This window comes from Rissa tridactyla, chromosome 5 (genome assembly GCF_028500815.1).
Source record: "Rissa tridactyla isolate bRisTri1 chromosome 5, bRisTri1.patW.cur.20221130, whole genome shotgun sequence".
Taxonomy (NCBI): domain Eukaryota; kingdom Metazoa; phylum Chordata; class Aves; order Charadriiformes; family Laridae; genus Rissa; species Rissa tridactyla.
The window spans coordinates 63,757,773-63,784,542 of NC_071470.1; the positions used below are offsets into that span (position 1 = coordinate 63,757,773).

The following is a 26,770-nucleotide window of genomic DNA, read 5'->3' on the forward strand; positions in this document are numbered from 1 at the left end:
TAAGCCTGTGCTGCTCCCCCCAGGGATGATGGTAAAGTCCTTGCCAGAGCTGCTTAGCAAAAGCTAAGTTTTGGCAGAAGGACCCGGCCCGGAGACCAGCATGAATTACCTGACCCTGAGAAGTATTTTGCATTTGAAGCCAAGCATCAAAACTGCACCTTGCAGGTGGTTGTATGATAGCCAGCTTTATTTACTTGTGAACAGCAAGGAGTCTAATCTTAGATGGGTTAATGACAAATGTTACTCCTTCTCTAGAACTGGCTTAGAAGAATTGGGAACTATTATTTCTAATATTTTTTTTTTTAACTAATTAAGTTTTCTGCACAAATCTTTTAAATACAGAGGCAGCTTGTGTCTTTGCATACAAAGCTTAGCTGCTTCCATAGCAACTAAAGGAAAGCAAAATTCAATGAAGGCAGCAGACCGCAGAAATTTTTTTATTTTTTAATTTTTTTTAAAAAAAAGGTAGCTTGGGAATGGAAACAGCATTCCCTGACTGTCAGGTGAGCACTGCAGTTGCATCAGCATTACTGGCTTGCGAAGCAACTCGTTTGGGATAGTAAGCTTGCAAGGGAGGAAATGGAACTACCAGTTGCTGGGGTGGCATGTTAGGGAGAGGTTGGTTGGTTGGTTTTAACTGTTTTGTTAAGCTGAGTAGTTGTTTTCAAACCTTGTGTGGATAGTAGTACTTTGTAGTAATTACCTGATGCTCCTGCTAAAAACTCTGTGTGGAAACAAGAAAACTTAGTGTCAACCTTATCTTTGGTTATTGTTCATATGGGTCCCCAGTGGTGACTGCTGCTATGCAAAACTGTTGTCCGAACAGAGTAATATGTACCCACGTAGTGGTGTCTCAGAGAGGGAGTTGTTGTGGGGAAGCAACAGCAAATGAAAATAGAACTTGAATTCCTTGCTTGTGGGTGCACATCATGAATGAAATTCAAGGAGGTTGTGATTAGCAGCAGAAACATTACAAGAGGTATTTCATACTTGCTAATATAATGATTGTTACTGCCCAACATTATGACTAATAAACAAGAAAAATGATCTGGAAAGCCTGAGGAGAAGGTTAAGAGCAGATGACAGACAAACCTTCCAACAGGGCAACTTCAAAGCAAGCACTGAAGGCAGGGAGAGGTGGCAGGTGACATGCATGTTAATGAGCTCAAAACAAAACACAGCCACTGACAGCATATCGCTGCCAGTTTCAAAAGTAAAGCCAGACATTTATCTCGAAGGAGCAGGTGACTGTGATGGCCTCAACTGTTTCTCTGCCTGGTCTCCAGATTCCGTTGTCCTGCAGTTGTAAGGTCATTGATTGTAAGAGGTATAAAAAATTTGGTTTGTGTTTGTTTTGGGTTTTTTGGGTTTTGTCTTCTTTTTTCATTTAGATGTAATTCTGGAAAAAAAACCCAACCCTAAACCACAAGCCCACGGTCTTTTGAAAATACACGTTGCCTTGATGTTAGGCAGCAGTGACAGACAATTTTCTTTCACCCTCAGGCAATAAGCTTGTTAAAATGAAAAGCTGAGGACTAGCTTTGTTTCTGACCTGATATCTGTTTGAATGTGAGATAAGTCTAAGGTTTGTTTAAAAATGATTTATGATTTATTTAAGAATTCCTTTGGAGTTTGAAGTAGATGATTTTTCTGTCCTGGACATGGCTCACTTAATCCATCAGTCCTCTACAACCCAGACTGCATTGGTTGGGACATATTTTGGAAACCTTTATGGAAAACTGCATGCTTCAGTGGAGCCTTGAAGCTGCAGTACCTTACCCTCTGTTAAAGTAAAATGAAACAGGCAAAAATAGGATGAACAGCTTGTTGGAGACTGCAAATCACAATTCCTTCACCTCTTTCCCTCCTCTCCTCCTGCATTCTATGATTCTATGATTTATGTTGCATTGGGTTTTCCCAGTGTTTTCTCTCCTACCCCCTTTTCCTGCTGTGCCAACCCAGGGAGCAGTGGGAAGGGTGCAGTGTGCAAGATCAGGGGGGTTGAACACAGTGGCACCTCCTGAAGTTATTTTTCCATAGATTAAAGTATATGTCAGCTTTTCACAATGTACAGCTAGCTATACATAGAATCCTAGAATGGTTTGGGTTGGAAGGGACCTTAAAGATCATCTAGTTCCAACCCCCCTGCCATGGGCAGGGACATCTCCCACTAGACCAGGCTGCTCAAAGCCTCATCCACTATCAGCCTTCCCCTTATAAGCATCTCTTAACAACCAGGATGGAGTTTGTCATTGGGGTTTATATTGTAGCATAAAATGCCTAGATTTGTGATGGCACTCGCTCTTAAACGCAACACGAGTCATTTGCTTAGAAGAAACTGAACTTTGATTCTATCACTGTCTTCTTACTGGGCATAGTGGTTGGCATGTTGGAAAACATGTGTGTGTTTCTAGGAGGATTGGGGGTTTTAATTATTTTTTTTATAAATCACTTGAGAAAACTATTTTTATAGACTCTTCACACGTATAGATAATGATACTTTAATACTCAGGCTTGTTGTGATAGCACTTAGTCAGATCAACTCCTTTTTATTTTTCTGACTCTGTTTTGTATAAACATTTTTCCAATAAAATACACAACCAAAAAGTAAACAAACAAAAAAGCCACAAAACCTCTACTTCACTATAAGGGCTGAAACTGAGCTACATCATTCCCAGTAAACTTCCCTAATAACTTGCATGTAAATATCCAAAGCTGTGTGGTCCAAGGCCTTTCTTGTAATCCTTTGGCATTGTGGTAAGTGTGAGTTGGAATGAATTGCAGCCAGAGAAAGGTTAACTACAGGATTCTCTGCTGCTTTTAGTAATACTACTGTGCCCAAAGATGTATCCTTTTTCTTGAGTCTTCTCCTTGGCCCTCTTTTGGCTCTCACATGCCTTTTATGCTCTTACATTAATTTCATTTCTTTTTTCCCCTCATTTGCTGTAACAGCTGTATTTCAGATACATCCAGAGAGGCTGACCCTGATCACTGCTCCTTGGGGCGGTTTTATAGGCACATCAGTTTGGGGGTTTGACAGAGCGACACTGCTTATGAGGTCAGGATTGCATACAGCTTTTGCATTTTTAAATACCTAAATAGATTTGGGTTTCTTTTGTTTTCTCTTACTTGACTTGCATGCAGTATCTTAGAAGAAATTGAAGTCAATCCCAGTGGACAGGGGAGAATTATATGGCACTGCAGTGTTCTGGTTTGTTGTTTTTTCTTTTTTTTTTTTTCTAAACCAAGCCATAGCATGCAGGTGTAATTATGTAAACAGAAAAAGCTACTTGTTGTATTTGATTTAATAGGTGAGTCCCACTGGATGTGTAAGACTGTTTTTCCCTTGTGTGCCTCTCCTTTGGAAGAAGCTACATGTTTTATCCAGGCTGGAAATAAACCAGCAATAAAATGCCAAAGCAGCTCTAATAGCTCACGCAAAATACCCTCTACCAACCTGTTTGTAGATTTTTGGAACTCTCCGCACTGTTTCTTGCACAAGTGGAAAGTGCCAAACGGACAGATGTTGCCAATTCGAACTGTACAGGGGGAAGGCAGATATTGCTAAGCAACCGTGTACTTGAGAGAGAGCGTTTTTCGGAGAGGAGCCAAGGGAGTTATGCCTGGGAGCGCTCACAGTTTCTCATGACTCGGTGTGAGGAAAGAGATTAAAAGTTCTTTCCTGTCAGGGCTGACACCGCCATCACAAAAGACACCATAACCTATTGACACTGATTAGGGCTAACAAGGGAATGTATGAAAACAGGAAATCTCCCCTGCCATATAGGAAGGCAGTAAGACATGTTCACGGAGGTAAGTGTACCACACAGATGTAGTTCGGCACTAAGCTGCTTCTTACAGGGCAATGTCAGGCACTGGCTTCAGTGGGAGGAGGTGAAACCCAGGCAGGTGGCCGAGCCCTGTAAAGTCTGGGGGAACCTTGTCTGGGTCCGGCTTCTGTGTCTGGCTGGGAGCAGGTCGCTCAAGGATGTGGCTGGCGGGGAGAGGGAGCTCTTTTCAGTGAGTCTTGTAATTGCAGGCTGCCTCATGTAAATTGAGTTAACTTCTCTAGTTATTGAAGGATGAAAGAGCTTATACAGAAGGAAAGCCTTAAACCACCTGTGTATAGTTGCGATTCTCCCCAGTCAAGCAGCATTTCATAGCTAAGTGCCAGGCTGGGGGTCATTCTTCTAGTGGTCCTGAATGCCACTGGAGATACTTCCTCAGAGAGGGAATCTGCCTGTTTCAAGCCTCTGAATTATTTTGGCAATATACCTCTGGTGTCTTGTTCAAGAGATGTATTTTCAGGAATAAAGTACAGATTTGTCTTAATACATTAGACATCACATTGATACTCTCCTAATGCTAATTTGAGCACCTTCTGGTCTTTGATCTGATTCTTTGCATTGAGTGAAGGGAAATGGTTAACACACGCTTTGCATTTTATTATGAAGTAAGCTTCATGGGATTTTTACTTGGGTACCAGTGAACCAGAGTGGAAGTGGGATTTTGCAGCTTAAGGATGCTCCATAGTCATTGTCTGCATCAGCACAGTGATGCACGTTACAGGGAGCCTGGTGGTACTGTTCCTGCTTCTTGGGCTCTGTTGTGATCACAGTGCTCTTACCTCATAGGGGTCCTGCAGCAAGAAGTTGCTACAATAAAGTGTTGACAGCAATCTGGTTTTCAATGAGCATGAATATTAGGGGGAGAAAAGTTTCCTGCTGTTTTGATGATGAGTAACTTGAGAGGGCACCTGATATAGTCCTGTATTGCAGAAGTGATTCCCAATGTTACCTGGTGGGACGTGAGATTGCCAGAGCTCACTGAAGAAGGCAGCATGTAACCACGTTAGGGGCAGTGATATTGGCTATAGCTTAACTCTGGAATCCTGGGCAGGGATGGATGCAGAGTGGGGGTCCAGCTCTCTGCGAGCAGCCCTGTGTGTGGGGATCTGACCTCTGCAGTCTGCAGAGGCTGGTTCTAAACAGTGATACACCAGTCCTGAATTTCAGCATCCCTGGCTGATGTGCTGTACTGTTTTCAAAGCTTGGCTATATTGATATGTTAATTTTTGAAATGACGTTCAGAAAGTAGTGGTATTCTTGCCCTGGCGTACCACTCAGCATAGTCTATTTTCTATCCGTTATGCCTCCTGCTGGTTTCCTTGTGTGGTTATTCTATGCTTTGAAGTTTCAGGTCTCATTTTTCTTTTTCACTGATATCTAACAATGTTGCTGTCTGAATTGTCTTTAATATCCCCCTCCCTCCCGAGCTGCCAGTTTTCGTCATCGTAATGATGAGCATTTATTACTTAGACAATAAATTAGTGATTGTTTTAAGCAGCAGAATATTTTAATTCCCAGTTGGAAAAGGTGATATTCTTACCTTTTTGATCTGCTTTTCAACACACTAATTTTTCTTTCTAAACTGCATTAGCGGTGTTACATTTTCTTGCCAAATTGTTCAGTTGGTCAAACAGTTCATAAATGTCATTAGGCATTGAGGTGCTCTTTTTGCATGCAGTCAGATGTAGCAAATAGTTTGAGGCACAATCTTGGCAGTCCATCCTGCTCCGAGCAAAAGGTCCGGGTGCATTTCCCAGAGAGGCTCTGCTGTCAGCCCAGCTGCCTTTGCATATACCCAACCACATGGAAAACAAACTGCAACTGCCTGGACATGACATGTTTGTTTCAGACCTGGCAAGGGCTTGGTGCTGGAAAGTGTCCTCTACCTCCTCTCTTCCCCACAGCTACCTTCATCTAATAAAAGGCATTGCTGCTTTCTGTGAGTCCTGCTTCTCTGGGATACTGAATCTAATCACTTTGGCCTTTCTGACAATGCTTAAGATGGAGCTTTGCTTGAATCAAAAGGAGGAAGAAACAAATGTGATGTTTGCCTTGACTGCTAAGGAAATAGATCTCAATAGTACTGGCCTTGTGGGCTAATTTTTAACCAGTTAGTCACGTTTGATATTAGTAAAAAAAAACCAATAATCAAACTTCACCTAAACTCACGTTACTTACAGAAACGCCAGTTTGCATAACTTATCCAGATGTGCACCTTCCTTTTGAGATAAATAGTAACTATTGCTATTCAATACACAGCTGTATAGTTTAGATTATGCCATAGTCAGAAATATTTAGCTTCATTAAGTCAAAAGAAAAATGTGTCCGTTAAAAAAAAACCCAGACAACTTAAAGTTTTCAGATCTCTCTTCCTCTTTCACTGCTTGAATTCAGAAAGAATAGCGACAATGTAGAAATACTTACTTTTTCTTGGGATCTTGAGAAAATTGTTTCTGTATTAGCAGAATTTTGAGAGAATTGATTCCTCTTGAATCAGAATCTAAATTCAAATATTTGTTTTAATGCATTATTGAATTGAATAAAAAAGCATCCCCAAAGGGAGAAATTCCTAAACTTTAGAGTTCAAACCCACAGAAATGGAGAAAATTTTAAGTGAGTGCTTCACCATGATTTTTAAGGCTAACTACTGCATGTGTTTACAAGTATTTTTGTGTGTCTCTAGAATGAAAACACTGGCAGGGTGACTGCACATTTTACATGTCTATTGTAAAATAAACAATGTGTGGAATGATTCCTTATTAATACTGTGATATATGTTTTTTTTTTTAAAGCTTGTAGTATTTTATTTTTAAGATTACATAAGTCACTAGGTTTGTGGGTTTTTTTAAATATGTGTTGTGCACATTGCATTTTGAATAGCAGTGGCTTATGATGAATGCTGTAGGTTTTGGAAGATGGAGGGTGAATTCATGTACCAGGAGACAAAGCCATGTCATATTTGGATCCTGCCAACTCACTCCTCCTTATACAAGGAATATTTTGGTTTCTTTCATCAGCCTGTCAGCTCATTGCTGTTCAGAGTAAGCTGTAATTCAGACTTGGTTGGACGCCATCTGTTCGCTAAAGGTGAAAGGTGCCGTATTTTCAGCCTGAATGTTCTCACTTGAAGCAAGCATTTTACTAAAGGTGGTCTTGGCTGTCATGTTGCTTGTCTGTTTGCAGTTTTGCTTTGTTAATCCTTGTCTGGATGGGCTGAAAGAATACTATCTGCGCTTTACCGATGCGGAGGACAGGCTGACTTCCCTTGCCCCCTTGGTTTGCTGTACTGCAGAGCAGGGTCAGCTCCGTTCCTTCCCCTCTCTGATAATGCGACATTTGTGTTACCACAGTAATAGTACGCATGTTTCCATAATGAAAGCAAGAAGAGAAGCAGTGTGGTATTTATTTTTCTGTTTGCTATGGTAGCAGTAATCCCTTGGGTATGTCCTGCCCTTTCCTTAGACATTTCCTCAGAGTCCTATAGCCCATAGCCTTCTGTGGTCCCTTTCTGTAGGAAACACTTGTTGTCCAGCTTGCAGGAGGTTGCATGTTCACATGCAGGGGATTGCATGTGAAACTATCCTGTTGTAGGGACCTTGCCTGAGAGGACATAAAGAACAAATTGCAGTACACAAAGGTGTTGAGCCCGATCCATTGTATGACTACAGATTATTAACCTGCCTGCTCACATCCTTAAATTATTCTAAATGGTTTGAGTATTTTGCCACTGGTCCACGTGGACTTTTTACACAGATATTGCCATCATATGAGCAATTACGTACGAAGGAAAGCATAGGCAGTGAAACAGTAATACAGAAAATCTGAAAATGACCGTAGTAAATAAGAGCCGCAAGTAATTAAGTCTTCTCCAGTTTGCTGCCCCCAAAAGCTGCTTCAGGGAAAGATGCAGAAAAGCTTTTCCTTAGGCAGAGGTTGGCTGGTGTCTTGGTAATTCTTGTAACTGTCTCCCCTTAGTTGGACTTTAATTATAAGCTATTCAGACAGTATGTTAAATAAGCAAAAAAGCCACTTCTTCCCTCCAGATTAGACAGACAAGGAAAGAAACAGCGAACTGACCCTCTCCTGTTCTCTTAGCATCACTCTGTTTTCTGACAGCTACGTGAGTCTGGGGGGCTGATGGCCTGTAGCCTTCCTAATACACCTGACTGGGAGGGATCACTTCTCAAATGCTAGCCAGATACGTAAGCTCAGTACCTCCCACTTCACTTAGCTGCAGATAAAAATTGTATGTGACAGCTCTGCAGCGCATAAGCCTGGCCGTAAAGAATTTCTGGAACTTGAGAAACACCGTCTGCGGTCTTTAATGCAGAGTTTAGGGGATGATAACAATGTCTTTTAAGGAAGATTATGTTTTGAATCATAACAGAGGTAAGTATCTTCTACATACAGATTTTAAATATTAATTGTAGACCAGTTGTTTCAGGGCACAGCATGAGCAAAGCAGGTCCTAGAAGGCTGTGTCCAGCCCTGGCCTCTTTATCCACCTGGTAAACAAGCTGAGTGTGCTGCAGGCTTTGCGCTGAGTGCACAAAGGTGTCTGCTGAGGAGAGGATGAAAGTGTCTGTGTGCTTGCTCGTTCAGTTGAGTAATAATTATAGTGTCCTAGGAGCAGGCCTTGTCAGCCTAGGACACTGCTTTTACAGCTGAAAGTTTAAGTTAAGCTACTTCAACCGATGGTTTTATATACTAGAAAGGGCAACAAGGTAACTGGTGGACAGGACTTGCTGTGGCTTCCAGTCTTCTATGACAAGATAGGGGAGCTTTCTAAGACACTTGTTCAATACTTATCTCAGGGAGGATAGATTTTATCTGTGTATACATGAGTTAGTAATAATAGTAAGGCACTTTGCTGTCCCAACCCCAAAACATCAAATCTAGAAGTAATCTGTTTGCATTTGGGTCAGTTGTAAAACAATGGCGAAAGTTGCCCTTACAAGCAAAAAGATATCCTGCTATTTTTTTTTACCCATAGGTAAAATTCCTTGGTTTGGAAGCATTTAAAAATGTTTCTTAAATTTCTGTTAAGGTTTAAAAATAGCACCTAGGCTCTTTCTCAGTTAAAAAGTTTTCTTTCTTAAGGAGAGAGATAAAACTCATGTCTTCTAAACACACAGCTTTACTTCTTCTTTTCCTTTGGGAATACTATCCTTGAACTCAATAACAAGCATCCCTTTATTTCCTTCCGTCCCACTTGCCTTCTCTGTTGAGGCACCAGTGCCGGTGGCTGATGCCTTCAAGCTCCCCTCCAAGTTGTGTGGTCTGTCGCAGGCAACAGCACAGAGCTGTGCTGGGTGCGGGCCTGGGACTGGTGATGCTGCTCCAGGCTCTAGCCTGCCTCTTCAGTTCCTTTGTTTTCTAAATTTTTATTTGCAGTGGTGGCAATGCAGAGAGGTGGCATGGGGTACTGCTCTTCAAAATAGATGGACAAGTAAAAGGGTTCAGAAAAGCAGTCCTATTAAGTATTAAAACAGTGCAAGAGCCTGTATCTCCAAGTCTTGTTTACTGAGTCGTTAAGGGGAAGTGCACCAAGTGTCTCCACTGCCATCATAAATCTAACTCAGCTTGTTTTCCAAGGGGGAAGTGATGTTAGGAAATGGGAAAAAATCTTCTGAGAGATAGCAGCAGTTAATTATCTGAAGTGATGCCCAGAACTACAGGACACCTCTCACCACTAAAACCCCCAGTTTTCTTTATGGTCTTAACAAATGTAGTTACTGTTTTATTATCTTTTTGTTGAACTCAAATGAAGATCAGGATTTATCATCAAACAATTTCTCAAGCTCACATTAGGGGATTTGGGAATGAAGTACACTAGCTGTAATAATATAATGTCTATTACATTACTGTTTCCATGGAAGGGAAACCATACTATTGCCAAACTTATGGTTGAGATCAAAAGTCACCCTACTTGAAGACTCTACTTCCTATGTGATTCCAAGTTACTTCCAATATGAATACCCAGGGTTTTGTGATACTGTCACTGAGGGTCCGTAAGATATACAGTAGTAGTCAAGAATGGGATGGGAAAGAGTGGAAGTTTGGGAAGCATGTGTAGCTTTTCAAATGTTGCTAGATTTTTTTTGGTTAAAGCAGTTGATTTGAGAACCAAAGTGCATCCTTTGTACTCATATTGTTAATAAGTATCTTAGTGCACAAATTTTATTTAAAAAAAAAAAAAGTAGCTATGCTCAGCTCAGATCTAAGGGAACAGAATTTATATTAATTAAAAATTATTTACTGGAGAGACTTTAAGGGGACAGTAGGTAAGAAAGTTTTGCAGCATCAAGGGGTCAAAATCGGATTATTGACAGGTACTATACAGATGGTAGTTACAATGGGGAAGTGCTTTTCTGCAAAGGCTCTTTATGTAGAGCAATTTACTGGTGAAATCATCAGCCTTGGCTGGAGTTCTGGTCTACATGGCTCTATGCAGATGCTGCTGCACTTAATTTTCATGTTCAGTTTGTTTGGATTTCAATTATATTATTATTAGATGAAGGCTAAGAAGAGATGCATGAATTGCTTTCAGCAACTTGGGATTGTTAAAGAATCCTTTATTAAAACATATCAACAGCCCATTCCCCCAGAACACAAAACCTTTTGCTCCTTCAGACAAAGGAAGACAAAATAGCGATTTTTTTTTTTTTTTCTTATGCTGTTTGAACACAAGAAGGAGGCCCATGCATTTATTTTTAGGTTGAACAAAATAATCCATCTCAAAGTTAGAAAAGCGTGTAAAATCTTTAAAGAATGTTTTATTACCTCCAGGGGCCCGCGCAGGAACATGACAGTACAACCATTGTTTACTGAGCATTTTCATGTAAAATGCTTAAATTGCCAGGATCATTCAGTGTCAGCTGAAGAAAGCAAGAATAGAAGTTCATGGAAATAGTTTGATTTGTTTTCAAACCTGCAGTGAGGCCGCTCGCAGGCTGGAGCTGCTGTCTTCTCTTGTGAGCTGGGCTGCTGGGTTGACATTGGGGCAGAAGCAGGAGAATGCCTGGTGGTGGGGCATTGTTTCAGTGTAATAACTTCGGTGTTGCCTTAGAAAGGAGAGGAGTGGACTCGAATGGGTTAAGTGCACTTGTGAAACTGTCCACAGGGGACTTGGCTACATGCAAACTGCTGGTTAAACACTGGTGCCCACAGAGGACCTGAAATAGCACCCAGAGAAATTATTTTAGAAGGCTCCTGTGGACTTTGAGACTGGTGGATTTGATTTATAATCTATGATGAAGTCTTGTGTGTCAAAAACAAGCAAGCAGCATAAACACAAATGTGAAAACAAATGCACTTATAATGTAATTTTGTAGATTTTTGTCTTGCTGAATGAGGCAGAGCCCATCTGTACATCTCTGTGGTTCCTCAGCGTTGTTTTAGTGTGCATAAAGCAAAAAGTATAACATTGTTTTTGTTTTTCATGAAATATAGAAGTGAAACTTAATGTTGTAAGCAGTGGCAAGCAGATCTACTGTAGCTTTCTTTGGATTTGCTGGAATTATTCCAGTCTCTCTCTATTACGTTCAAGAGCTAAATTGGTGAGAGGGGAGACATAGGGTGCTCGTTTCTGATCATCCTTCATTGCTAAACCCACCCAACTGGCTACCTGAAGCTAGAAGAAAACTTGAACAAGTCCATCCCCAAACATGTATATTTTTTTTTACAGCTGCTGCGGTGTGCAGTGCCTTGTTAGGACTCCACTAGAAGCAAATTTCTTCTCTTTCCATAAAGACAGTTTGATAACAAGGTTTTTATAAAATTGATTTTCTATTTCAGTTTTCTTTGTGTTTCATTTCCTCTTTTTGTCCCTCTCTCTTCTACCTTCTTGTGTCTTTTTTGTTGTGGTTGTCATGTTTTCATTGAAATGAGGTGAGCTTTCTTCTTCTGTGCTAAAAATAATGTGTTTTGGGGTAATTTTTTACCTCCTGTGAAAATTAATCCTAGTCTTAGGCAACCTGCTAAGAAAATTGCCTGCCCTTCACACGGGTTTGTTGTTCTCTGACAGCAGCTTCCTGAATTTCCTAGAACAGCTCAAGCTGCTGTTACAGGGACTTTGCTGCCAAATAGTATCTGTACATTATTTTACAGTAGTAACCTTATTACCTTAGGCAATATTCTGCATAACAAAATGGCCTTTAAAATCTGTAGCTATAATTTATGAAGCCAGTCATTAAGGATTTATTTAGCTCTGTATATTTTGAGATTTTAAATGAATTATATCAACAAAGATTTCGTGACAAGATAATGAAAGTCCCGTTTTATTTGAAGTTTCTGAAATAAATGTTTTTGAACTTAATACAAAAATAGCACCGAGTTTCCTTGTACGTAAATGTATACCTAAATGTATGAAAGTATTCCCACACTGAAGTCAGGGAAGGCATGGTCTGATCCTTAAAAATGCAGCTTGTTTCGAAGTCTTTGCACACTCTTTTATCTGATTTGTTACTAACTTAATCCAAAGCTCACAGGCAACAGTGCAAAAATTTACTCATCTCAGTACATTTTAGCTCAAATTCCATATTTTTCCTTTTAAAAAATGCTAACATTTTTTGTATGAACTTTAAAAAAGAAAAAATCAAACAAAAACCCCAAACAATTCCTGAACCTGAAAGAAATTCTAAAAATCTTGTATTAACTACCTGTGTGCACCTCTCTCTTATTTTATGCAGTTTTGCTGCTTTCATTTGCTCTTTGTCAGTGTTGCTGTTTCCCCGGTGTCGTCGTTTCAATTGAGATAGGGTTAACTTTTTATTAGCAGCTGGTATAGTGCTGTGGTTTAGATTTGGGATTAGAAATACTTTTGATAGGGCACTGGTGTTTTTAGTTGTTGGTAAGCCTTTTCTGTTCCTCATACCACCCTGCCAGCAGGCAGGCTGGGAGGGCACAAGAAGTTGGGAGGGGACACAGCTGAGACAATTGTCCCTAACTGATGTCATGCGCACTGTACAAAGCTGGATGAAGGAGGAGGAAGGGGGCACCTTGGGAGTGATAGTGTTTATCTTCCCAAGTAACCATTTCGTGTCATGGAGCCCTGCTTTCCTGGAGATGGCTGAATACCTCCCTGCTCATGGGAAGCAGTGAATGAATTCCTTGTTTTGCTTTGCTTGCATGCGTGACTTTTGCTTTACCTGTTAAACTATATTTATCTCAAGCCATGAGTCTTCCCCCGCCATCTACTCTTCTGATTCTCTCTCCCATCTCAACTTGGGGGAGTGAGCGAGCGAGCAGCTGTGTGGTTCTCGCTGCTGGCTGGTGTTAAACCACGGCACCCTGCATAGTCAGTTCTCCTGTGGTTTGTAGGGGTCTTTTTTACTGCAGCAGCTGTGATAGTGATGTTTTCCTTTTATATGTTTTTGCAAAAAGCCACGTTTACAAGTGCAGGTGTATCATTTTGATTTGTACATATGCGTGTTTTGGGTTAACCATGTGCCCTTTCGGTTGGTTTCTCCTGCTGCTCCCCCCAGCGTTACAGATGGCGCAGGAATGCGGTAGAGAAACTCCTCTGCTGTCCGGAGAGCATGGTCTGTGCCTTCCCCGCAGATTGCTTTGCCGCCTGCCCGACAGAGCGACTTGCTGTGCAGCTGGGATGCTGCCACCCCGAGCTGTGGTTAGTGAAGCCCTGTGGAGTGCCCAGGGCTCATTCTGTACTGTTCCCAGCACTGTGGGCTCTGCAGCCCCGCAGCACTGTGAAGAGGAGCCAGCTGGCTTAAAAATCTCTGCTCCTTGTGTGTGGGCTCTTTACTGATCTCAATCCTCCATCAGCGACACGTTCACAAGATTTGCTTATGACTTCAGGTTGCTCTACAAGCCAAGGAGACCACCTGCAGTCAGGGAAGGTTGGCATGGTAGCAGACAATAGCTGTTTGGTTTTTCCCTCGGTAGGTGAAATCAGGTTCACCTATGTGGTTGGTGGTGCCAGATCGGAACATGTTGCATTATATTAGAAGGGGTGGATGCTGATAAAACCTGGGGGTTGGGAACAAAAATGTGGTTTTATGCCCCAGAGAGCTGTTGAGGTTAATAAGTTTCACCAGCATGTCCTGTGCTTCAAAGCCAATCTGTTTAGCTACAAGCAAGTAATAAACACCTGATCTGTAGTTCAGAGTACTGAGGCAAAAACACTGCCTTGGACTAGGTTAGTGCACGTGAGAATATTGGAGTGTCACAACATAATCTTACCTGGTTGTGTGCTTTCTAGAGAAAAGGAAATTTGCTAGTAGCTAAACATATGTTGATTGCATGGGAGGCTTTCTTTGTGCCTTTTGAAAATCTGAAATACTTAGTTCATAAAGTTTTTAATTTTTTTTTTCAAGTCATGCAAGTATCAGGTGCAATATAAGAGGCTCTTCAGATTTGTAAAATGCGAAGAATTGTAACAATTTTTCCACTGCAGTTCATGGGAGTTTTACCACTATAGGAGCAAGGTTAAGCTTCTGGAGCGTGCTTCCGGAGATAACTTGGCAGTAGGTGGTTGGCTCTGGATCCAAAGGGTTTACCAAACATTGGAAGCTGTGTAAAATTAAGACCTTTGCTTCATCCAGGTGTGCTGAGCATTTGTGGGAATGCACTCTTCTTCCCCCTCGGCTGCACCAATTCTGGTACTCATCTGGTGCTGTGGCCAGGTGATCAAAGGAGATGAATCAACAGAAAGGGGATGATTGTCTGCCAGGTTAGGTCCTGGGCTGTCTCAGTGCAGGCTCAGGCCAGTGACAGGGAAGGGAAGGGCGTCAGAGTGGTGTATGTGGCCAGGGACCGTGCAACCACTTGTCCTGGCAGCCATGGGGGGTTCGTTGCCTTCCCTGTGCTGTCAAACCTCACCCTTGAGCCTCAGAGCTGTTTCTGCTTCAAAATTATTTTTGCTTCGTCTTCCCTTCTCCTCCCTGGCAGCTGACTCCCTCACCTGCCCCAGAGACTTGCGGGGTTGATTTTTTTCGCTCAAGGCTACTGTTACTAGGTGGGATTACTTTATAGCACTTCCTTTTGTGTCTTCTGTCTGAGATTCATTACTGCTAAAACAAATATTGTTTACTGTAAGGTTCGTGCTTAATGCTGGCTGAGGTCATAGAAGAGGAATAAAAAAGCTTACACGCGTGATAATGTTGTTAGCATTGCTATCTAATTAGTCTTGGTTTGCATTTCTGATCCCCTCCTTCCCCCCCCCTTTTTTTTTAAGCATATCTTAACAATTGTTATTCATGGTAAGAAAATTTTCTTCAATCAAGTGGATACTGCTTGAAGGATTGTTAGGGAACCTGTCTATCTGCAAAATAAACCTGTAGCTTGTTGCATTGGAAAACCTTTTTGTTTGCCGTCTTAAGAAAGGGTTCCCCATGATTTTGGGGATCAGTGAACGTGTGAAAGAGAGAGATGTGTTTAACAAGTGCCCTGTGTCTGCAGCAAAATATAAACATCTCTTAAAAACATGCTTAATGGCCACCCATGCTGATAGTTTGCTTGCAGGGTGGTGCCTGTCTGTCTAGAAATTATTTTAATCATAAATGTATTCACACAGCCTTCATACTTGTTCTGATAAATGCTCTCCTGAATAGATAACAAGTTGTTGCTTCAGCTTTTCCTGAAAGCAGCTTTGTCACCACATCCTCTAAAAAAAGGTGTATGGAGTAAGCCAGGCTTCAGATCATTGGCCCTCTCTGTGTCATAGATGTATTTTAACCTCTTTTGTGATATGGAACATTTAAACATCCTTGGCAGAGAATCTGCTTGTTGTCCGGTGTTCCTCAAGATAGTGTGTGAAAACCTTTATGAATCTATGTGTTTGTGTTTGTTTTGATCAGCAAGGTAATGCGAGCTTCAAATTTTGGCAGCCTTTTTCAATACAGAGCAGAACATTATTGCATCCATAATCAAGATTAGTAGAGGCTTGGTTAAAATACGTATTGTATCTTTTGTTGTCTGTGTCATTTTGGAAACATGTACTCTGTGCGTGTGCATCTTGCATCTATCTGTAGTATCGAGAGGGCAGATTTTTAACTACATGGAAATGCAGGTGGAAAGTTGCTTTGAAGAATGAGTTAACGTGTTATCCCTAGTGTGACTTGTGCATGAGTAGGAGAGTACATCTAATATGCAAGATCTCCTCCTGCTCTGAGCTGGTTAAGCATGTATGGGTGAAGCGAGGACAAGATCTTAGGTTTTGGTCTGATTTTGTGCTGCTTGTTTTATTCAAACTAACCCTTCACCCGTATGCAGTTTTGTGATCTTCATTGTATTCAAGTGGCAAATCCTGTGCAGTTGACATGAAAAAATAAATTTAAAACTAAATATTTATATTAAAATGTAGTATTAAATGGGAAGCAGCTGTAAATGTGAACTTTTTTTAGCGTGAACTGGTGATCTTCTCTGCTAATAGTTGTGTGGCAAAACTCTCATTAGGAAACAAAGAAAACTGACAACAACACAATGAAGGGCATGGAACTCGTAATTGGCTTTTCTCATCCTTGCTGTACTGCTCACGTGGGTTTTCTCTGTGATAATAGTTTAGACTGAAATCGGGCAAAGAGCAATAGCTGGCATACTTGAGCTACACACACACATTGCAAATCCATTTTGATTAGGAGGAGTAACCAGGCAGCATATGAAATGCACGCATGCTGTAGCTGGTGCCTGGGTATCTGCAGGCACCAGTTTCACCTGAGATGAAGGAGGCAGAGGAGCACGGGGGTTGTTTGTGCGCAGTGTGTTAGAGAGGCAGCTCTAAATGGGCTGTGACAGTAGAGGCATGCAAATAAGCAGAAGCAAGCAGTTGTGTTGGAAATTACTGAGATGAGAAGGAACAGAAAGGTCCGCAACACCTTAATGCTTGCCTGAAAGGCAGCCCATATCCGTTCCAGTTAATATCTGCTTCCAGACCTCCTGTCCTCATCTTTGCACATCTTTTGCTGTTACCGCCGCTGGCCTTCTTTGAGTCTACCCATCTCAGCGGTGCCACTTGGTGACTTCTGAAATAATGCGTGGCCACCTCTCTCTTGGAGATGATTTTTTTGACAGCCTGCTTGAAACTATTCTGTCACAGCCTCCTGACGAGGCAAGCTATTTAAAAAACAGGGAGGAAGCTTCAACCCCCCACTTATATGTGTAAGAGCTCCATTTGGCACATACAGCAGAGTGGGATAAAAATGTGTGCTGTAATTTTTAACAGAATACCTTTTAAAAAAAGAATCAACCTTAAAATCTCTTCAACCCCGTCTTCATTACTAAAAAAAGCACTGCTTATTCCTTTACTATCAATGGCAAAACATTATTTTTAAAAAGATGCCCAGTTTCTCAGCATCCCAGCTTTGGCCAGTGTTGACTGCGTTGTGCCAGAGAGGAGAAAGCTGGGCTTTTGTGAGGACCCTTTCAACGTCTCTCTCATTTTCCCCTTTCCCCTCTAGCCATGCACTGAGACTTTGGAGCAGGCTGATGGTCCCTCCCGCTGTGACAGTCTAGCGGGTGTAACTGTGTCAGCAGGAAGAGAGTGCAGCGCCAGGAGGGTTGGTGCTGTCCCTTTCTTCTGTTACTCCCTGGTTGGGGCACCTCACTGCTTCTGGCCGATGGTTGGGTGTCTGGCCCACATATTATCATGGCCAGTGGGGAGTCTCGTTTGTGTACCAGGTGGTGTCTCAAGCAGTTTAGTCTGGGTTTGGGTGATTCTTATTCCCCTGATTTCCTTGTTCATCTCTCTTCAGGCTTGGGGCACGAGCAGAGCTTTCTGCTCATGACAGTGAGTGGATTTTTGGAATTGCTCATGAAGAGAGGACTTGGAGGTATTTCTGGGAGTTTTGTCACACAGTTACTATGCAGCCTGAATTGAATGCCTGTGCAGATTTTAAATTGTTTTCTAAATTAAGAGCTCCCTCTCTTATTTTGTGGGTATGTGCAGCTGTGCGTTTTTGCAAGCCTGTTGTAGTAAAGGCAGACTAGTTCCTCATATAACTTCTAGGGCTTCTTATGTTTGTGTAGATGCTTGAAATTATATTGGCCCCAATCCTGAAGTGCTTTTCAGCTGAGGATCAAAGTAATACTTAATCCTTTTTTGACTTTTAATGGGCAATGGTAAATCCCATCCCATAGTCAAATCAGTAGATCATGTGCTACCCTAATACGTATGGGGAGGGGATGACACAAAATCTTTCCCAGCCGAATTTCTGTTGATTCTGCTGCTTTTCACCTCCTTTAGCATAAGGAAAGCTGCTTTTCATGTGATTGAATGCACTATGGTACAGGAGACAAACATTTAGCTTCTCACGGAAAGCATAATGCTATAGAGCAAATACTCTTTATCTGGTGAGCAGCAGTAGGTTACGTAGATGGTAATTCCAGCAGGTTGCTGAGTTGTTTATGCTCTGATAGAGTGAAAGCATTAGTGTCTTTATTACTCTGGTAAAGAAACTGCATTAAAATTTATCACCCAAGCATGTGGGATTTATATACATTTTTGCTTTCTGTAACCATACATTGGCTTTCTGGATACATTATTATGTTCTGCTGTGTGCATGTAAGTGAGCAGAGAGGGAGCTGCTGGAGTCTGTAGGAATTAATCAATTAATCTCTCTGAAGTAACTTCCTCAACTGCGTTTTCCCAGAAGGTAAACAAGTATAGCAGTGCTGTCTGAAATGATGGAATTGCGTGTCCTTACCAACTTCATTTTTTGGGCAATACATTTGCATATACCAGAGGTTTCCAAATTGTTGTATCTACAGTAGGTGCTAAATGAAAGCGTGTAACTTATTTGTCAAAAAAAAAAAAAATCAAAACAAAACAACAACACGCCCTCCCCAACCCCTGAAAATATATGGTACCTCTTTTTTTTATTTTATTTAAACTTTCACAGGTATCTGCATAGAGATTTCGTGTTGGCTGAGGTCACTAGTAGTGAGTAAAAAGGAAGTGGGTGACTTTGTGCGGCTACCGAGGGGAGAGAGTGGATGTGGAATTTAGGTCATGCTAGTCTGAGCTATTGTGTTGAAGTTACGTTGAACCAAAAGGTTTGAGTAAAGTCCTTTTCAGACAGCTCCAGCTATACTTAACAGTACTTCAGGCATGTTACCGTGTAGCACTGTCTTTCGTTAACCTTGAGATGATATGTCTTTGCAAAATATTACTTGGCCTTCATGATCCAGTTGTGCAGATTGGTGAATTGGAAAAGTGTATATATTGCAAAAATTCTAAAAAGAAGAGAATGTGGCAGTGTCTCACCATTTTAAGAGCATGTTGCTTGTTCTTTAGTAACTGAGAGAGGCTTAAAGTCATATTAACGGTAGTCTCTGTAGTCAAAACTTATTTAATGGCTTTGGCTTTGTGTTTATCCAGCTTTTTGTTCCAAAAACCTTAAAACCAAACGTATCCTTGACATTGTGAAATGTCTGTTATGCCAATTAAGTTTTTGAATCCTCATCAAAAGATACTTGGTTTTGTCTTGATGACCTTTTTAAACATTTCTCTTTGCTTTTTAAGCTTGCAAGTAAGGAAGTCATCTATTAAATTAGCCTTGCAAAACTTATGATGGAAATTCATAAGTCCAGATTCTGCTCCCATCATATGTTATCATATGAGTATAATTTTAAATTTGTCCCTTAAATGATCAGTCGCATAACAGGCATGAACCATGTCACACAGTCTGTGTCTAGCTGTTCCCTGGGATTTTTGTGGGTAAGAACTGCAAATTACAAAGGTGGCAGTTTATTCAGCCTGCTCTCTTAAAGTAGTTTCCTGTCTTTCTGAACAAGATTTCTTTCCAAGTTACATCCATTTATTTAACCTCTCCAAAGTCTGTGGACCTACATCAGTAGAGGAACTGGGCTGGAGTCTTGGGTCAGATGTGAATACCCACTTGCAGCTGGACACGGGCAGCTGGCTCTGGTGGTGCCTTCTGCTAGAGGAGATGGTAAATGGAGAAGCATGCTGCCCTGAAGACCTTTGTGGAGGCTGTGAGATCACTGGGAGTTGGGCCTTCGCTTGACCAAAACCAGACTTTTTGGAACATAAATTAGTTATATTGCTGAGAGGAGTGCCTGTTACTGAAGTGCAGCATCAGTTTGGGTGGGAACATTGGCATTAAAAAGCAAAACCAAAACAAAAAGACAGTGACCCAATGGTTCTAGATGTCCTGTGATTGCGCTTGACATCGGCCATCAAAATGTTTTGTAAGTGGCACTTGGCGGCGTCACCATCATTCCCAAACTGACAGTGAGTATGAATGGGGCATGAGGAAATCCTAGCTGGAGATTGTGCAGGTGTCAGTGTCAGCCAGCAAATACGCACAGGGCTTAAATCCAGTTGTCTGTGGGAAGTACGATACAGTGCTCCCTGTAAAGGCTGTAAAACTCTTAGTAGGGATAGACAGCAACATGTAATATTTGATCTCCTACACCCACAGTCCTCAGCGGAGCTGATCTAATTTCAGTGGTTTCTGTGGCTTTATGGCTTTTTAACTCTTCTTTGGGCAACATTGTATCTCTGCTTTTCACTAAACTCTTCTCTCAAAACTGGCAAGGACGGCCCTTGCTGCTGGGTGGTAGTTGTGGTTTAATGGTAGTTTACAGGCTGAAATACACTTGAGATGTGACTTGAAGGGAAACAAAAAAAAAGGACAGGGAGGCAAGGGGCAAAAAATTACTCAGCGTGCAGAAAAGCCCAGCTCCTTCAGGTGCTGGATGCTTAGCTTCGTAAAAGATGAGGCATCACTGCAGCTGGGAGGGAGTGGAAGGGTGCATGCCTGCCCTCTCCAGGGCCAGCGGGTTTGGGGCACAGTGACAGGACTGTGACAGGCTGCAAACTTGCAGTAGAAATGATAGTCACAGACCTACCCGGGAGACAGGAGTGTTCACTGGTGCAGTCAAATGGCTCTGACCAGTTCTGTTGTGGTTTTGGCACTGAAAACAAATTTTCTGTGCATGTGCTGAACAGTCTGTGATTTTAATCTCTAGAGCAAATGTTTCACCGTGTATTTGATATGAGTGTTGCAAGTCCATTTGTGGCTAGCAGTTTTGTTTGCCCGTTGCACCTTTTACTGCTGGTGAAGTGTTCGGTTTTTTTGGTCTTAGGGTGCAGCAGGATAGCAGAACAGAAATTAAAGATGCCTGAAAACCCATGCTCTTCAGTGAGAGTCTCCAGCAGGGGCATGGGCTTCCTAGCATGTCCTGACTTAGTGGCTCTGGGAGTCATCTGCTAGCCAAAGACTAAAGCAGTCCTGAGCATCCCTGATACATGCAGCTCTGGAGATACGGAACACAGGATGTTATGGGGGCAGGTACTTAAACCTTGTGTCTTAAAAAAAAATAATTAAAAAAATAGAGGTCCTTGTGCTGCCAGTGCAGACCTCTGCAGTGCTTGTTCAGTGTTGTGTGTTCGCTTTCCTTTAAATTCTGCACCATGAAGAAGTAAGTGGTTTCTGCTAAGCCACTGGACCTGTGAAGAGCAGCAGGCAGTTACTGAATAGTGCCCTTTGGAGTTACTATAAATCCTCCTGACAATTGCACTATAAATACTCATTGTGTGTAAACCTGTATCAATTTCAAAGCCTCTTCAGGCTTACCTGAAAGAAATTCAGGGACAGGTATGAGTTGTTTGGCAAGGATAAGAGAGGTCCAGTCTGGCTGTTGGCAGATATTCTCTGATTCTCAGGTTAATTGAATTCCACTTCTGTTATCACCTCGTAAAACTTAAGTTTCTGGAATGGGAGAAGCAAACTGATTTTGATTTGTTGCAATCAATCCATTGTAGAGAGTTTTGAATACTTTGTCCAGGCAGGATCTTTGTTCCTTATCTGTTTTGTGGGAAGGGCTTTTACTGTGGTGCTCTCGTAGGATATCTCAGGAGCTTTCTGAAGCAATCTGCTAGTTGAATGCTGCTTTTCTGTACAGCAAGATGCAAGTTCCTGTGCCTGCTGTTTGCCACTTATTAAATCAAGAAGTAAAATCAGGCGGTTGAGCTACCAGGTTAAGCTTACTGGGAAGAAAAAGAGGAAAAGATGGATCCCTTTTTGGCACCATGAGTTCCGAACATCCTGATCTCTTGCTATGTGGTAGAAGTTCCCTACTGTTTGCTCTCCCTCTCCTGTCCTCCTGCCTGCTGTGAGGCGCTTCTACAAGCCTTGCTAGATCCCAGCCCCTTGCTTTCATTTGTGTGACTTACCTGGCTGTGCCTCAGCTTCTGTTTGTCTCAAGGTGAGTAAGGTCAGAAGCAGCTATCTGTGCATGATTTTCTGAAAAGTCAAATCTTTGCCAAATGAGCACTACCTTGGTGAGAGCTCTGTGTAGACACAGACAAATGAGGTTGCAGGGAAAAGAGATTCCTCATCTCTTGTCCCTCCAATGCAAATAGTGCAGCATATGGGAAACAGATGAGTGACCTTTCTGTGAGAGTGCTAAGGATGATGCTTTTTTACATCATTAAAATGTTTGCTTGCTTTGCTATTTACCTTGTTCTGTGGAAGGTGATTCTGATTGGGCACCGTAGCTCACTGCCCTCTTCCTTTAACATGAGGAACATCTTCCTGGCCTTTCCCTTTCAGCAATTACACTGATCGCTGGATGTTTCCATTGAATCTGTTTTTGATAGACAAGAAGCTGGTCTTGGATGCATTTTGCTCATTATAACTACTTAGCTCTTTGGTTGTTTTTCATTTCAGTTTCCTTTAATGATATCAGTTAGTAAAGTATGTGTAAATGATAGGTACTTTCAAAACACATACCGTGCTAGTAGATGAGAAGCCGATTTCTTGAAGTGAAGTGGTGTTTCCCATGACCAGGTGATGGGTCAGTGTGTGGAAGCAGCACAAGCCCCACTGCGGAGCATCCCCGGCACCTAGTGCTGCAGTGGGCGTGGGAAGGAGGGACACTGCTACTGCATCTTCTCCCACCACGCACAGCCCGGGCATGGGGCAGGTGGGCTCTGTCACGGGGCATCGCCACTTGCCCTAGCTGTACAGTTACCCTCATCCCAACCCCTCCCTCGCCCAGCAGTACCCACACTGCCTGTACATGGTGTTGCCTTTGTGCAGGGGGCTCTCCTGCTGGGAGCCACTAGGTGATTTTGCTGATACATTAAAAGCAGATTTATGTGTCTGCACAGGCTGCAATGTCTGCTGTTTGGTATATAACTGGCAAATACTAGCATTGCTTTGTACTCTTTCCCAGAGCTTTGTCATGCCTAGGCTCACAAGCCTGGTTGAAGGCAGCTGTATGTGCCTCTACGGCTGTTTACTGGTCCTTTTCAGGTGTCGTTGGTGGAGTGCCGGGGCACCACCAGGGAGCTGGCCTCCCTTCAGAAGCCCTCACCACACTTACTCTGGGAAGCTCTGGCCCCTGCAAGGTGGGCATGTGCTGGTCACTGCCCGGGCTCCAGCGAAACAGTTGGGAGAGGTGCAAGGGCAATCCCTCGATCTACATCCAGGTCATCTGTAGGTTTTCCAGAAATCACCATGTTGCTCCTACCCAGCGGTACATTCAAGGTTTTATTTTGAACTGCACAAATTACAATTGTGTTGCTTTTCTATTTTTTTAATGGCTATTGATATTCCTATGAGTCCAAGAGCTGGCATTCAAGGACCTGATGCACGATTCTTCCACTTAAAACCACCTCTTCTTTGCCTTCTACATGCTTAGGGCTTTATACTGACTTCTTTTTCTGCTGAATCCACATCAGTGCATAGAAGAATGCAAGTCATGAAACAAGGGGAATCCTATCAGCTGAACAAGCAACATTATTTAATGAGCCCTGATTCACTTTTCTTTTTTCTCGTCTTTCTTAGAATGTATCTTCTACTAAAGACAACAGGCTTTGTAGAAGTGCATTATTAACTGGCCTTCTGATGGGCTTTTAATTCTTACTAGCATTTTATTATTAATGGACCTTAATGAAATTTATAGAACCATTGGTAAGCATTTGCTGAGTGCATCTGTTTATCTCAGTTAGTTGGTAAAAACAAAACAAACTCATGCTGCTGCTTTTTTTTTTTTTTTTTTTTTTGTAGCAAACCTTCCCCAGTGACGTTCACTCCATTGAAGAAATTTTGAAGGTAGGTGTTCTTAAGTAATACGTTTCTCTGGTTTGCTTATATTTTGCATGTGTTAAAGTAGCGTGTGGGGGAAAAAATACTGCTATGCTTCTGTTCTATCAGTGGATGTTGCGATCACGAGACGTGTGTTTTGGGCTATGCTGTAGAGAAGTAAAGATAAAAGTTAGCCCCGGGTATAGCTGGAGTTGTAAGACCAGTAACGTTCTTCCTACCAGTATGTAAGTGTAATACAGTGCGGTGCAGTCCAAGAGCAAGACTGACAAGTCATCCAAAACAGCCAGAGCTGCTCCTTCATTAAGTCAGGGAGTTGCCATTACTGAGCGGATGTCCTCCAAAGGCACTGGACGTGCTGCCTCCTGTCCGTGCTGCCAGGCCCAGCAACATGGCCCTGAACAGGACCATCCACCAGCTGGCGCACGGAACTGCTGATGGGCTGCTTCTCCTCTGTAATTCTAGTCCATTTGTGCAAAGATAAGCCAGCTCTGATGGAAAACTGTCTCTGTAACTCTGTGTCAGAGCTGGCTGTGTGCGCAGTGCACAGGCTCCCAGTAGCTGGGTCTGAGTATGCGTCACCCATTCACTGTGCACAGTGTGAAAATGCACTGTGACCTGCAAGCTGGTCATGCTGATAACCGAGAAGACAGTTCCTTGCTGTCAGATACTGTTCTGAGACACTGAAGTCTAACAGAGGTGTTTGGTTTCTGTGATTCACCTCCCTCACTGTCGCTTCAGTTGCAAAATACTGATGCCTTTATTACTATCAAGAAGCTGTTGTTGGGGCAGCGTTTTAGCTGAAAGGTGGTTGTGCACAGGGGCTCACTAGCTGCTGTGTGCTCGGTGGTGTTGCAGCACGAGTACTCCTCCTGGAATTACTGCATACTTTTGTGTTTCAGGGGATATCCTGTTATCTTGCCTGTTAGTAATGCAGAACACTGGTTTTGTAGCAGCCGCAGGGAAGTGTGTATGAATGCATGAAGAGATGTTGCACAGTATATTGAGGAGTTTACCATCTATTGAAAAATTGCACAGCTAGTGAGTGAAGTGAGCAATGATCTCAACAGTGGGAGGGGAGAAAGGAGAAGGCAAGGGTGGTAACAATGCGATCAAATAGTCAGCTGGGCTAGTTGTAGGCTGCTTCCAAGTCTTGCACAGAAACCCCTGCAGATTGCTCTGATCCCTGCTTGTACAGCCAAAGGTAGCAATGTGTTTTCATTCCCTGTAAATCTTTGCATTTCATGTTATTCCTAATAGATGAGGAAACTAAGGACACTTCTGAACTTTCATATTGGTGTCTTGATGAAAAAATGGCACTTGTAAATTATGACACAGTAGAGGTTTTCACACTTCGGTCTATTTTGTGACAAAAGTACAAAAATGTACTTTGCACTGACACATTTCTCAATAATTTTTTTTTTTTTTAAACCCTCGAGCAAACTGCGTGTGGTGCATGCTCGTGAGATTCTTTCCGCATGATCATGATTCCTGGCTTTCACCTGGTAGTGATGGTTGGTGAGAATAAGGGCAGGGGAGCAGGGAAGAAAGATTCCTAAAGATATAGCACATCAGGCGGTCTCTTTCTTTGGTTTGAAACCACATCCCGGAGCTCTGCATCAAAGATGTCATGGTCGGTCAGAGCAAAAGCCAGTGTTTCAGGCAGAATAGCATGGGGAAGTGCTGGCAGTCAGAGCTCTCTGGCTGACCTCCTCAAGTTATGAAAAGCCTTTCAGAGTGTTATTGCTGTAAAGGGATATAAGAACTTCCGTAATAGGAAAGTCATGCGCTTTGAAAAACTCCAGAACTACTCATACAAGGTTTTATTTACTTTTCCTTTTATTAACTGTGGTAGCTGTAAGGCCAGGGCCTAATCCTGCAAACACAGTAAGTACTTAACTCTACAAGCTTCACTGAGGTTGCTGTTTCTTGCGCAAGGCAAGTATCTTGCAGAAAAAGAGCAAGTCCTCACAATGGTCTGGCTGCTGTGCTCAAAGGAGAGCTTCTCGCTGCAGTACCATCTCTTGGCTTTACACTGGGTCAACAAGGACTTTATTGGCAGATCCGTATGAATCTCTTAAGTGTAAAACCTCACCTGTGTGTATCACCAAAATATTGTAAGCCACTTTTCTCGATCTCTTTCCAGGAAATGACCCACTCATGGCCACCTCCCCTGACAGCTATTCATACGCCTAGTACAGCGGAGCCTTCCAAATTTCCGTTCCCAACAAAGGTAAAACACCCTCTTTTTGCCAGGGCTTTTGATAAATTAGAAGAGACCTATCCAGTTCTTACCTGGGTTTTCATCTGATTCTGTCCCTGTTCCATAGATAAAGGCTGTTAGGAGATATTATCTTTAGAAGAAGTCAGATAAATTAAAGCACAGTGGATCTCAGGTTGGATAATAGCTGCTTGCAACACATCGTTTTACTGAGAATTAGATCAGATTGTGCTTCTAAGTAATTGTTTTTGAGTGGTCTACATGGCAGCGTAATCGTCTTTCCTCTTTTTTATCTATTAAGCAAGCTTTGTATTTTTAGAGTTGTAAGATGTTTGAGCCGGAGGGGAGGACGAATGAATAATGTTTCGGTGACTTACACATTTGTTATAATCATGGGCTTCAAATGTGACTGCTTTTCAGAAATGTTTGAAGCATTTCATCTCTGTTACAGCACAAGAAACACTTTATTGCCAACAAAATATTTGGTGACTGTGTTAAACAGAAGTGTTTGGCGGCTCTTATGAATTTTTTTTTAATATTTCTTCAAAAATGCACATACAACGAATGTGCCACCAACACATTTTGGGTGGCAGTAGCACGTGTCGTTTCTGTCCATTCTAAGCTACGTCAGACCAGCTTAGACTGTTGGACACTTCAAAGTCATACTT

At 42.2% G+C, this 26,770-nt stretch overlaps 1 protein-coding gene across 4 annotated transcripts in view; it reads left to right on the plus strand.

Moving 5' to 3' along the window:
- The window catches only part of AFF1 (ALF transcription elongation factor 1), a 96,576-nt gene that overhangs the window by 39,652 nt on the left and 30,154 nt on the right, over positions 1 to 26,770 (plus strand). For all 4 annotated transcript variants that reach the window (XM_054203926.1, XM_054203929.1, XM_054203925.1 and 1 more), the window contains exons 4-5: positions 23,846 to 23,890; positions 26,028 to 26,114. In XM_054203926.1, the coding sequence (XP_054059901.1) occupies positions 23,846 to 23,890; positions 26,028 to 26,114 (132 nt within the window). The remainder of the gene's footprint in view (positions 1 to 23,845; positions 23,891 to 26,027; positions 26,115 to 26,770) is intronic.